At 44.6% G+C, this 14186-nt stretch overlaps 1 protein-coding gene across 1 annotated transcript; it reads left to right on the top strand.

Annotated features, from left to right (window-relative positions):
* The first annotated feature begins 3255 nt into the window (after window positions 1–3255).
* On the top strand, window positions 3256–5859 carry LOC109180146 (WUSCHEL-related homeobox 8-like). The gene is made up of 3 exons (XM_019329618.1): window positions 3256–3678; window positions 4567–5094; window positions 5449–5859. Exons 1-3 carry the CDS (start codon window positions 3483–3485, stop codon window positions 5535–5537), a joined length of 813 nt encoding a protein of 270 aa, XP_019185163.1. The 5' UTR covers window positions 3256–3482; the 3' UTR covers window positions 5538–5859.
* The last annotated feature ends 8327 nt before the right edge of the window (window positions 5860–14186 follow it).

A 14186-nucleotide genomic window follows, 5' to 3' on the forward strand; every position in this document is an offset into this window, starting at 1 on the left:
ATGTTATAATTTCATGTATTTATTGTAAATTAAAATTTATGATATCATTGATTGCTTAGCTTTTGGATCTTACCTTAATCTTAAATCATTGATAACTTGATTTTGTGGATTGTAAGGTCGTGTACCACGTTAGAATGTGGGATTTGGACTTGCTTGATTTTATGGCCAAATGAAATTAATAAATGAAAACGAGCTTCATCAAACATTGAATCATGGAAGCGAAGACTCCCATACATATCGGACAACCTAATTTAATTTGAAAGGACGTAATTATTTTATTTAAATTGTTGAATAATAAGTATGGACGTAATTAGTTATAGCTCACTTTTTATTTTTGAATCAATTAAAACATTTTCATGTAAACAGATATTAAAGTAGCGAAAATTTGTCAAGCACCTTGTGCTCGGACACATGTAGTGACATTTTTCATGTGAGAGGTTATGATATTGAGCTTCAATGGAGGCGTTGTTAAATCTATGTGCTTCATTCAATTGAGAAAATTTGATACTACAATGTAATAAAGTCAATAATATAATTTCTATTTTTGTAATCGACTGTTGAGAAGCTTATATTTCATCATGTTTTATCTCCTATTTAATGCTTGTGCTTAAAATTTAGATATTATGTTTAAAATGATCCATATTTATTTCATTTAATCAATTAGGTACAAATAATATTGTTTAAGCAAAATGATCGATTTTGCATGTACTTTGGAAGAAAATCGAATCAAATGGGTCGTTGGAGGTCAAAAAGGAAGCCAAGGAGATATTCACAACACTTTTTTAGATACCATAAAAGTAGCTTTTCAATAGTCTTGATAATTTGGACAAATCAAGTCGTCAAAAGTGGAGTAAGGGCATCCTCAATAGTGGAAGTTTTGGTGTGATTTTTGATAAGTTTTTATAGGTGTAATTAGGAAAGAGAAAATGAGAAGATAGATAAAAAAAAATAAAAAGAAAAAAATAGAACTGACAATAGGAAACACGCGTCCGCTGGAGCGCAGAGTGCGCTGCAAACGCTGCTTTTACGTTTTTTTTTTTTAATTTTTAAATTCCTGCAAAATCCTAATGTGTTGCCGAAAAAAAAAAAAAACAAAAAACCTCATGAAAAGCTTTGTTTCCTATTTGTCTAAAAACTTCACCTTTGAATTTTACTATTCAAAAGTCTCCATAAAAGCCACAAATGGAGATGCTCCAAAAAACATGAAGTTACATTCATCACTCAACGTGATCATTATTTGATATATTCTTCCCAATTGTAAATTTTATATAATTGTATATAATCATACACACACGCAAACAATTATATATATAACATAATAATATTATAATTACAAAATACAAATATTACATATAAATTATATTAATCTTAATTACTCCGTATAAGTTAAATAAATTATACTTATATTACAAATTAAAATTAAAATCTAATGATATAAACATACATTATTTGTGTGTGTATAATTATATATAATTACATAGTCAAGGACCTTGTAGTCACACCAAATTGCTTCCTTATAAGGGAGGTTGTGGGATCGAGCTTCAATGAAGATCATATTGATTCTTTAATTTGTGCTTCAATAGATTGAGAAAGTAATTACGAACAGATACTGCATTGTAATAGAGTCAGAAGTATTCAAAAAAATATATAATTAATATGGAACTTTTTATAAAAGTTTTGATTGAAAAAACAAATATATTAATTGTTAATTTAGATGTTAGATGCTTAAATCTTGAATTATACAAAGCAGCATGCGTCCTTTATCCATTCTGTTAGTCCAACTTATCATTTATTTGTCAAATCAAATTTATTTTTAGTTTTTTTTAAAATATTTATTACTTATTTTTAAATTTCATTTGTTGTGTTTAATAGTATTTTTAGTGCAGTTTCTAAATATATAATTTTGCATACTAACACTAAATTTAATATTATGAAAAATTAAATTAAAAATGACTTCAGTCAAGTCTTATTAACTGAATCAGATACATAAAATGGAACGAACGGAGTAATATTTTACAACTTAAATATTCATTAATAATAATTGGGGTGACAAGTTAGCATGATTAGCCATCCAATCCACTATTGACGAGTTAAGTTACAAAAATGTTACACAACCAAAATCATTTTCTATTATTACCATATACATGCATCAACTATATATTTTCATCGATTATTTAATCAATTAGTGGTAATATATGTAAACATTATATTAAAATAATAAAATCAACAAAACATTATAAATAAAGATGGATAATTACAAGCTAAACTTTATTTACATTTTAATATGTAATGATTAGTTATTATTTCCTAAAAATAAATGTTAAAGTTATAAAATTGGTTTAAAGTATTATTATGGAAAAGTATAAGCTTTTTCAAATTTGATAATCAAAATCTATTACTTTAATAAATTGTAAAAGATTGTTATGACTAAAATTTTTAAATAATTTTACATGATTTTTTTTGAAAGGAATTTTACATGATTATTATTGCTTTAATATTGGACAAATTTTTTTTATTTATTTATCCCCTATATATACTATATATACACTAGTCCATAAATATGTAGCAAATTTAATAAATTAGGCATTTAAAAAAGAGTAAATACTCAAAATGGTCCCTCAACTATAGCTAAATTTACAAATTGGTCTCGATTTTCAATTTTAACCAATTAAGTCCTTAACTTTGCAATTTTAACATGATTTGGTTCTTCGAACACTTCTGCATTAACGCCAACGCCCACGCCGTCATCGACGATCTCCAGAAGAACCCGCAGCTCTCACCGGAGCACATGGAGGCCTCCAGGATGACGCTGCACCGGTTCGAAAACACGTTGTCTTCTTCAATCTGGTACGAACTCAACTACATTGAATCCAAATGGAGGATGAAGAAAGGCGACAGGATTTGGTAGATTGCTTTTGGCGATGGATTCAAATGTAACAGTGCGGTCTGAAAATGCAACCGGAACCTTAAAAAATCAATGATGAACCATGAAATTACATATATATCCTCAAAAATCACAGTCAACAAACAGTCAAATAGACGGAGGACTAAATCGTGTTAAAATTACAAAGCTAAAAACTTAATTGGTTAAAATTAAAAATCACGAACTAATTTGTGAATTTAGCTATACTCGATGGACCATTTTGGATATTTATTCTTTACAAAATGAATACAAATAATCCACTAAAATTGTGAGATTATAGAATTCTTCCCCGGTATAGTACGGAGTATGACTGAACGTCCAAATCTTGTCTTTTACTGTCTTTCACTCTTTCTTTCTTCCCGCTTTGCTTTACTTTCTCGTTACCTTTTTTGTCTCCTCTTTCTCTCTCTCTCTCAATCTCTCTCACCCTTCATTCTCCTTTGATTTGATTACGATTAGTGAAGAAAACTGTCCTCCGTTGGATTGCGAAACTAGTTTGCTGATTCTCTGGAAAGGTTTGTTTAATTTGTTTGTTGAATAAAGTGAATTGAAGAAAGAAATGGAGTGGGAGAAGCAGCTAGCGCCTCCGCCTCCGCCGCCGCAGCAGGCGGAGGAATTGGGCGGAGGAATGTTCGTAAAAGTGATGACAGACGAGCAAATGGAAGTCCTCCGCAAGCAAATCGCCGTCTATGCCACCATTTGCGAGCAGCTCGTCGATTTGCACAAATCTATCGCTTCCCAACACGATCTTGCTGGTCCCCTCTCTCTCTCTCTTTCTGTTTCTTCAATTTTGGTGGCAATTTTCGTTGATTTTCAAAAAAAGAAAAAAAGAAAAAAAAAGATCAAAATTGAATCGTTATCATACTATCAGTTGAATGTCAGTATGTCACAACAGTAACTACCATTTGTTCTTCTTCCTGAGATTACTGTGAAAAATTCTGCTATTTTTGAGTGTTGAACATTGCATAATCTAAATAAGGAATTTGTTTCAAATTTTATCACAAAATGAAATTCTTGGAAAAATTTTACTGTACCTTTTATCACTGCACAAGTATCTTAGTTGGTCAAACCTTTTTGAGTGTTCACATGATTTTCTTTAGTCTCCTCCTTTACCCAAAATAAACTAGTAAATGTTATAAACTCAATCTATATATACTTAAGAAAAATTTCTCATCCAGCTAGATCCTTAATCCTCAGCAAAATGATCTGAAACTTAGTTTGATGTCTTGAGGTGTAGTCATAATGAGTGGCTAAACTTCCAATTATTAGTGACTTTATGAGTTTTAGGAATCTTTATTATGATGGGTAGATCATGATCAATTGGTTTCCCTGCTTAGAGTTTTGGTCCTGGATCTACCATCATTACTAGAATACTAATTCTGGAACTTACTAAGATTATTTAATTTGTTTTTATTGTGGTTGGATGAGCAAGTGAATTATGGTAGCCAAATTTGGGTTTGAATCATATATTACTTAACTATTATGGCTTCAAGTTTGCTCTTGAAATCATTAACCTTTGGGCTTCCAAATTACTTTGGATTTGTTGCTTTTATAGGATTACTATAACCATGTCTCCATCTGACCATATATGAATATATCAGCGTAAATTGGAATTGATTTCTAGTCTGTTCTTGATGTCTCAGGAGCGAGGCTGGGGAATCTATATTGTGACCCATTAGTGACATCGGCTGGCCATAAAATAACGGGCAGACAGCGGTGGACTCCAACGCCTGTGCAGCTTCAGATTCTTGAGCGAATATTCGATCAGGGCAATGGAACTCCAAGCAAGCAGAAAATCAAAGAGATAACCTCTGAACTGTCGCAGCATGGCCAAATTTCTGAAACGAATGTTTACAATTGGTTCCAAAACAGGCGTGCTCGATCGAAAAGAAAACAGCAGGTTACAGCAACGAATAATGTTGAATCAGAAGTGGAGACCGAGGTTGATGAGTCACCCAATGATAAGAAGACAAAGCCAGAGGATTTTCAGTCCTCTCACATCGCAACTTCAAGGGCTGAAGATGTCTGCTACCAAAACCCTCTCGTCAGCTCGCCTATGCATTCCATTGATCCAAGAAGTAGTAAAGCCGAGCCTATGTTTCCTTCAGAGAGTACTTCAAAACCTGCTGGGAATTTCGCCCAAATGTCCTTCTATGGCTTATCAAATCCAAGTATGTATTTATGATAATTTTTCCATCATTAAGCGGTATTTTTTCATCAATAGTGTTCTTTGTTGAGCATATAACCATTAATGTGCAATCCTTTTCTATCAGCTTAGACTTTTAGTTGAGATGGAGCACGTGCTTTAATTTGGTATCAGAGCCAGACCAAAGGTCATGGGCACGTGCTTCAATTTTCTTGGCATTTTAAGTGCTCTGAAGGTTTTTGCACTGTCACGAAAGGAAACTAAGTATAACTACATATCATGTCGAATATGTTATTTCGAGTAATTTACTCACAAGTGTATTATCCTATTATGAGCAGCTGCCAGTGGGGAATATAATACTAAAAATTGTAACTTTCAGGAATGGATCATCAGATGATTGGAAAAGTTGAAGTTCCGGGGAGCTATAATCCTTATCTTAATGCAGAAGATTACAATATGACGGGTTGAAACCTTTTGCAGCAGAAGTTATAGGGATATTTAACAAATTCAGATTGAACATGGAAGTCAAGCAAACTTGTGCTGGAGTCACGACGTTGCATTGATTTGGCGTCTGATGCATAGTAGCCAGTTTCATGGAAATATATATATATTCCACATAGACGACGCGTAAAATATATAAGTTTAGTGCATCATTTTTCAAAACTAGTTCTCGATCCATTAGCATAGAGTGAATGTTGCCTGGTTTCTATACAATCTTTCTGCTTTGTTGGCTGATTTGTATCAGTGTTTTCAGTCTTTTAATTTCAAGACAAAAGTATGTGTTCACAGTGGTTTCTTCTTCATTCTTTTATAAACCAATTTTTCATTTCAGTGAAAATGTGAGATGAAAATAGCTTCATAAACTGAATAGATTGTGGTATATATCCAGATAGATGAGTTTTTCAATCAGGGTTTGTCGTATAGGTTGTCTTTTCAATCATGTGATGCACAGAAGTTGCGAAATTTCCTTACTTTGAGAATGGTTTATTGATGTATATATAGTATTTTCTGTTTGTGTGTGGCAATGTACATAAATGTTACTTCTATTTATATAGACTAATTAATTATATATATTCTAACCAAACTAAATAACTAATATAAGAACATAATTTCTTAACTAATTAGAGTCTCCATCTCCTTTTCAATCTTGATATTGAATAGGTATCATTTTGATGACCAAGTTGCTGCACTATTTTTGCTTTAATCAACAAAAATCTTTCTTTATGCCTTCACGATTATGCTACCAATCTATCTTTACAACCGATATTACAACCCGTTTAGTTGGATGTAATATTCAGTGTAGTTGCATTGCAATTCGTTTCTTTCCTCAATTACGTTGTTTGGTTGGATGGAATTGCAATTCCCTCCATTTACCGAATTGTAATTCATGACAATTTTTGTGGAATGAGATAATATATTGTTGTGAAGACAATTTTACCCCTTCATTATTCTCATCCATTCCCTCATTTATTATTATCTAAGGGCATTTCAGTCACTGTATCACTTATTCCCTTTAACCCATTTCTGCATGCCAAACACTGTTGATACTGCTAATTACGCGCAGGCAATATATAACAACACGAGACCAATTAAAGCAAGTAAATATCTTTATTGATCCCGGTAAAGGCCCTAAGTACAATCTACTTGGTTGCTCTGAGTACCGACTGACTGCGGTCGGGATTCTCTAACAACAACCTATCGATCGTCCAAAAGTCCCTTACACTGTAGCTACTGTGGGTATTTATAGCCGCTATGCCGGGGACAGGATTCCAGCCGTTCGGCATGTCCTCCACGTAGCCACCACGTGTCGCCCTCCCGGGTGCCCTGTCTGTCGCCGTAGAGAATCGCCACGTGTCTTTCGTCAGCTCTCTCGCCGAAGGGCTACCACTCGGCAGTCGACACCGTCGCTCGGGCAACTCCCGGTCGGCCCCCGACCGGGTTCTTCTCAAGGAGCCCGACCTGCTACCTGCAAAGACAAAGAGAAAAGGACAAAGGTTTCTCGGTCGTGGTGAAGCTATGTCGGTCGGGATATTCCCTACCAAGAGCCCCCCAGCCCGGGCCTTTTTGATCGTCCGGGAAAAAATGGGCCGGGATGGAGAAACCCAACCATCGGCCGCTAAACCGACCGGCCAGCTGTCATTCCCTTCTCCGCCACGTGTCGGCCACTGCCGGCCTCTGCGACTGCAACCGTTGCCTCGGAATCAGCGCGGGTCGTGTCGCGCAAGTGGACGACTTTCCCGCCTAAATGTCCTCCTATAAATAGGCCCTTGAGGCCCTCATTTGAACTTTCCTCAATCTTCTGAAGCAATCGGTACCCTCAGAGAGTCCCGAGCAGCAGATCAGCAATCCGACCAAGCAAAGCAAAACTTCAAATCCTCTTCAAAGTTTCTTCACTCGGTAAGCTCCTAGCCCTTCTCCTTTCTTTACACTTTCATGTTAGGTAGAGCTGCTAGGTCAACTAATTGTCCCGGACACTTTAAGTCCCTCACTAACCCCGACCGACCTTTAGGTAGATTGAAATGACGGACTCTGACAGTCAGAACGCGTCGATCGCGGATTATGACGAGGAGGTCGAGCACCTCAGCGACGAGGAGGTGGACATCATGTCCTACTCCCCCGAAGCTACCAGCCGACCGGGGCCAGCCCCCGAGCAGGCCGCCGCACAAGACACGTCATCCAGCTCATCCGGGTCGTCGAGCTCTAGCTCAAGCGGATCGGGGAGCTCCGACGAGGAAGAAGAAGAAGAAACCACGTCGGGGAGACAAGGATCCCCGACCGAAGGCGTTAGGGAAACGCCCACCCGGGTGGTTGGGGACCACCCGAGTCCTGCTCCCGAGCCGGCCGAAGAGGACACGGCCGGGCCAGCCGCCCCAGCCGTAGCGGAGTTCGAATTCTTGAACAGCGAGAATGTCGAACAACAAATGAGTCAGCTAACCAAGGGCGAGGCGGCTAGGATTGCCGAAAGGCTCGTGGGTCGGGTAGAATTTGACACGAGCCGGCAGTTAGGGAATGTCATCGATCGGCATCGGGGCAAATGGATTGGGATGCACTACGACTCCCTGATGGCCCCGATCGCCATTCCCTTCACCCCCCTCCTGAATGCCTTCTTGGCCTACTACCGGGTCGTCCCGACCCAGATCTGCCCTAATGCGCACCGGATCATCGCCTGCTTTTCGCAGATATGCGCTCGGCATGAAGCCGCCTGCACGATGGAGCTGTTCAACTTCATCTACCAGGTCAAAGTTCTCCCGGGCAACTATGGAGGCGGGTTCCTGATGTTGCAATCCCGGGCCGATATGTGCACAATCAAAGGCCTGCCCGGGAACAACAGGGGGTGGAAGAATAGGATCTTCTCCCTCAAATACGACCCCTGGATCCTCCCGGTTGATCGCGCTTGGAGCACCCACTTTCGGAAACAAGTGGTGCCGGTCGAGACGCAAGCGCTGAGGGAAACGGTCAGCCGGATTTCGAGCGAGCTGCACGAATACACAATCTTCCGGACGGCTGAAAGTCTCGAGGCGGCTCAACTCCCGCCCCCCACGTACGAGCTGCAGGAGAAGTATCTGCCCGTGCCGATGGGCGTGACGGTCGCCAAACCTGCGAGGCGAACGAAGAAAGGTTTAACTCGAGCTACCCCTCCCGACTCATCTTTATGCCTCGATCACACTAACGATCTCTTTGTTTTGCAGCTATGGCAGACTTCGGTGAAGAAGAGGCCCCCCTTCCCCCGCCCGCCAAGATCTCCCTTGGCGGCAAGAAGAAGAGCAAGGCGAAGCCGGCCGGGGAGAAGGAGGTCCCCTTGGCCCGACCGCTGAGTACCTCGACCGTGACGACGGGCGAGGGCTTCATCGTCGAGCCCTCCGATGTCCTGGTCACCCGGGTGGAAGTCGCCCGGGGAAAAGAGAAGGTGCCCGAGCAGGGCGTGAAGGAGGTGGGCGGCATAAAACGCCGCCGTGAGCAACGAAGCCCGAGCCCTTCGGTTGGGCGAGAAAGGGACGGCTCGTCCATCTTGTCCCGCATTGGCAATGCGGGGCGGGCCAAGGAAGATCTGGGGAAGATGACCCCGACCCAGGTAGCCGAGAGGATCGGCTACGACCTGGCCGAGGTAAACCTTCTTGAACTATCCATCTTTCATCTTTTGTGCAAGTGCCTTCAATCGGGCTAACCCGTCTATTTTCGCCTTCGCAGATCTCCCGAGCAGCCCAACTCCTTCAGGGCCGGGCTATGCTGGCCGAGGAGGCTGATCACCACAAGAAGACGGCCGCCCGTCATCTTCTGGAGGTTAAAGAGCTCCAAGCTGAGCTCGAGAAGGTCCAGAAGGCCTTGAAGAAGAGCGAGGAGGACCGGGCCCTCGCGGAGAAGGTCGCCCAGCGGGCTATCGGCGAGAACAAGGAGCTGAAGACCCGGAGGAGCTGGCCCATTCGGCCTTCAAGGACGACCAGATCGGCTCGGCCTTCCTTACAGCTGCTCGGAGGACCAAGGTCGGGGAGGACCTGATTCTCTCCTTTGGTCGGTGGGCCTTTAAGGCCGGCCAAAGGAAGATGCTAGAAAAGGCCCAAAAACGGTTGGGGGAAGCCCTCGAAGGCGACGACCTCCAGCTCGTACTATCTGCCCTTCCTCCCGATCTAGCTGATCCCGGCCCCTCTCCCTTTGCTCCGAAGGAAAGAACGGCTGAGCCCGGTGGAACCTCAGCGGCTACCCCGAGCGGAAAGGATACGGCTGCCGGAGCTCGGGAAACGAAGAAGTAGAATAGGCTTCTTTTCTTCTTCTTCTTTTTTGTAAGGACCATTGATCGGGAGCCCGGTCCCGATTTGTACCGGGCACTCCATTATATCAATGAAACTTATTTTTGTTAAACTCCCACCGCTCGTTCTCTCTTTTCGAATTTTTATCATTAGTCATGTAAACGCCTACCCTCATTGCTCGACCTCGCGGCCTTTTTGGCCCGGCCTTGCACTGCTCGATCCGTTCGACAGCCGACCTTATGGCTTTATAGCCCGGTCATGCGTCTGAGATTTCGACATCAAACTGGCCAACCTGATCAGGTTTATCCGATCTTCAGGCCTTGTCGAAATTCCTGAAAATAGATTCGTCCTAATATTGACCTATCCGACCAAGTTGACCCGGTCTCCAGGTCTTGATGAATTTTCGAAAAACAAGCCCCACGGTCAGGATATACCGAGCGACAAATTTCCGAAAGACAAGCCCCACGGTCAGGATATACCGAGCGACATGGGCCTATCAACACTTCATATATCCCAGCCCCCACACTATTGTGCCTTCGAGGCACGAGTGGGTGCGATAGTGGACAGAAGTTGGACGAATCGGGGAATTATGCTGTGAGCTCCTAGCTTCCCCGATCAATGGCGTGACTCGAATGTCCGCCGATGTGGAGCGCATCTGACCGGTCGATAGATTCGCCCGGTCGGTGTAGCTTGAAGATAAATTGATCTGCATGCACTGAAGATATAGAAAATAACCGATCGGGCCGCCGTATGCAAACGGTCGAGCAATCTCCGATCGTAAATACATTAATCCTTCCCGCTCGCAGGCGGTTTAGTAAATATTCACAAACTTAGGAATTTAATTACAAGCGACGACCGGGACTTACACGCAGGTCAAACCCCCTCTTCGTCCAAAGATTACAAAAAAGAGGCCTAATGCCTAAACATAACGAGGTGCTCGGAATTCCAAGTCCCCTCGATTACCCGACCAGTTGTCGTCTCCAGTCGGTATGTTCCCGGCCGTATGATCGCACTGATGATATACGGCCCCTCCCAGTTCTGAGCTAGCTTTCCGCCCTCTAGAGGTTGACTGGCATCCCTTCGTCGTAGAACGTAGTCTCCGACCTGAAAATAACGAGGGTTGACCCGAACATCTTTAGAACTCTTGACGCGCTTCTGATACTCGGCTATGCGCCGAGCGGCTAGCTCTCTTTTTTCTTCGACCCCATCGAGATCCACCGCCATGGCATGTTCATTTTCCTCGGCATTGTAGGTTCTCTCTCGATCGGTCGGGATCCAAGCCTCGATCGGGAGTCGGGCTTCTGCTCCATAAACCAGGGCGAAAGGGGTCTCCAAAGTAGCTTCCCTCGGGGTCGTCCGATAAGTCCATAAGACATATGGCAACTCATCGGCCCAACTACGACCAACCGAGTGTAACTTCTTTTTCAGACCTTCCAAAATCGTCCGGTTCGCGTTCTCCACTTGACCGTTTCCCTGAGGGTAAGCCACCGACGACCGGACGTGAGTCGTCCCAATCGTGGCCAAGAAGTTCTGGAAATATTGGCTTACGAATTGGCGGCCGTTGTCGCTGATGAGATGCACGGGCACACCAAAGCGGGAAACCACATTGCGCCAAAGGAAGCGAGCACACTGCTGAGAAGTGATCGTGGCTAAAGGCTCGGCTTCTATCCACTTGGAGAAGTAATCGATGGCGACGATCACGAATTTTCTCCGACCGGAAAGCTGAGGAAAGGGGCCCAAGATGTCTACCCCCCACCTAGCGAAGGGAATTGCGGTCGTGACCGGTTGATAGAAGGTTGCCGGTCGTCCAGGCGTCCGGGCGTACAGTTGGCACGTCTCACATTCCCGAGCTAACTTTTCACAGTCTAGCTGGAGGGACGGCCAATAGTACCCGATCAGCATGATACGACGGGCCAGGGACCGACCTCCTTGATGCGAAGAGCAAATTCCCGAGTGTAGTTCCTTCATAACTAAATCGGCCTCAAAGGCGGTCAAGCAACGCATGAGGGGGCCTCCATACGATCGTCGATATAGACGACCGTCCAAGACTTGGAACCTTGGGGCTCGAAGCTTGGCCTTCCGAGCACGCTGTGGGTCGTCTGGGAGGCGACCGTGCTCGAGGTACTCCTTCAGATCAGTGATCCAACTGTCTTCTACCGGTTGTATGGGATTGACCGGTAGACGGTGAATACTGTGCCTTGGGATCACCAAGATCCGAGCTATCTTCGACATGTGTTCTGGGGCGTCTTGAGCTAATTTGGATAAGATATCTGCATCGGCGTTATCCAATCGGGGTATGTGCCGGACGGTATATCCCCGGAACTGAGCAAGCTTCTCCATGGCAAGATCTCGGTAAAGCTGCAGACGTTCTCCATTGATTTCGTAATCTCCGAGAACTTGCCCGACTACGAGCGCGGAATCTGTCTGAGCTCGGATGTATTCAGCCCCCAAGTCCCGAGCGCACTGCAAGCCGTTAACGAACGCTTCGTACTCGGCCTCGTTGTTGGTCGGGTGGAACTGGTACATAAGAGCAAAATAGACCTTGAATCCTTCCGGGCTCGTGACCACCACTCCTCCTCCTGCTCCTTTCTTGCTACTCGACCCATCTGTAGCCAGCGACCACCACTCAGCCTCGGGATCCGCAACCTCAGGAGGCCGGGTATCCCGGGCGGTGCACTCAACCAAGAAATCCGCAAGAGCTTGACCTTTAATAGCCGGTCTCGGTCGGTACTCGATCGCGTACTGGGTCAACATTAACGCCCATTTGACTAGGCGGCCTGATGATGAAGCAGTTCGGAGGACTGGCCCGATCGGCTGATCGGTCAACACGCGAATTGCTCGACCTTGGAAGTAGGGAGCCAACTTCTTCGCGGCAATGTATAAGGCATAAACGACCTTCTCTAGCCGGGAGTACCGGAGCTCGGGACCATGTAGCGCGTGGCTTACATAGTACACCGGTCGCTGGACCCCTTCCGGATCGGTTCGGCACAACACTGCGCTTACTGCGCGATCGGACACGGCGAGGTACACGTCTAGCTCTTCTCCGAGCTCGGGCTTTGAGAGCACGATTGGTGACATGAGATACTCCTTCAGCTCGTCAAAAGCCGCTCGGCATTCTTCGTCCCAGACGAATCCATTAACCTTCCGCAATACCTTAAAGAAAGGTAAAGCGCGCTCGGCTAGCTTGGAGAGGAACCGGCTGAGGGCTGCCAACCGACCGGTCAATTGCTGGACTTCCCGAACGGTGGAAGGTGGCTGCATGTCCAGAATCGCTTTTACTTTGGCCGGGTTAGGCTCGATTCCTCTCTTGGTCATCATATAGCCGAGGAACTTGCCGGTCTGAACCGCGAATGTGCACTTGGTCGGGTTCAGCCGCAACTGGTACTTCCTCATGATCTGGAAGCACTCCCGAAGGTCCCGAGTGTGGTCGGATCGGTCCCGACTCTTGACCAGCATGTCGTCAATGTAAGCTTCCATCGTTCGGCCCAGTAGATCGGCAAAGAGCATGTTGACCATCCTTTGGTAGGTCGCTCCTGCATTTCGGAGGCCGAACGGCATCACTCGGTAACAATACAGCCCATCCGGGGTCACGAAGGCTGTCTTGCTTTCGTCCTCATGGTGCATCATGATCTGATGGTATCCCTTAAAGGCATCCATGAAGCTCATTAACTCGGCCCCGGCCGTCTCGTCGACCATCTGATGAATGCTCGGTAGAGGATACGGGTCGAGCGGACATGCTTTGTTGAGGTCCGTGAAGTCGATGCACATCCTCCATGCTGGGGGCTTAGGAACAAGAACGATATTTGCCACCCACTCAGGATAGATCACCGGACGGATGTGCTCGATCGCCGCCATCTTTTTGACTTCTTCTCTTACAAACTCGCGGCGATCGGAGGAGAGGTGTCGTGTTTTCTGCACGACCGGCTTAGCTGCGGGATCGACGGCCAATTTGTGACAAATGACCGACCGATCGATCCCGGGCATATCTTCAGGCCCCCATGCAAAGATATCAGCATACTCCCGGAGCACGGTCAGAACTTCTGCTCGGATCTCGGGGGTGAGGGCTCGGCCAATCTTGATCTTCCTATCCGGGCGATCCTCGGATAGGGGAACTTCTTCTATTTCTTCGGAAGGCTCAGGCTGCTCCTTCCGTTCCTTAGCCTCCTCTTTAGCTATGGTGTTCACCCGGGAAGATGGACCGGAATCACGTCTATTAACCGCTCGGGTGTAACACTTCCGGGCGGATTGGACATCGCCACGGACCACGCCGACCCCGTTAGGGGTGGGGAATTTCATGCACAGGTGGGGCATAGAAATTATCCCACCGATCTTCATGATGGCGGGTCGACCCAAGATAATGTTGTGGACGCAA

This window comes from Ipomoea nil, unplaced genomic scaffold (assembly GCF_001879475.1).
Source record: "Ipomoea nil cultivar Tokyo-kokei standard unplaced genomic scaffold, Asagao_1.1 scaffold1026, whole genome shotgun sequence".
NCBI lineage: Eukaryota > Viridiplantae > Streptophyta > Magnoliopsida > Solanales > Convolvulaceae > Ipomoea > Ipomoea nil.

Coding starts and splice junctions, on each gene's coding strand:
- LOC109180146 (XM_019329618.1), top strand. CDS start 3,483: ATGGAGTGGGAGAAGCAGCTAGCGCCTCCGCCTCCGCCGCCGCAGCAG. Junction 3,679..4,566: donor TTCCCAACACGATCTTGCTG/GTCCCCTCTCTC, acceptor TTGATGTCTCAG/GAGCGAGGCTGGGGAATCTA. Junction 5,095..5,448: donor CTATGGCTTATCAAATCCAA/GTATGTATTTAT, acceptor TGTAACTTTCAG/GAATGGATCATCAGATGATT.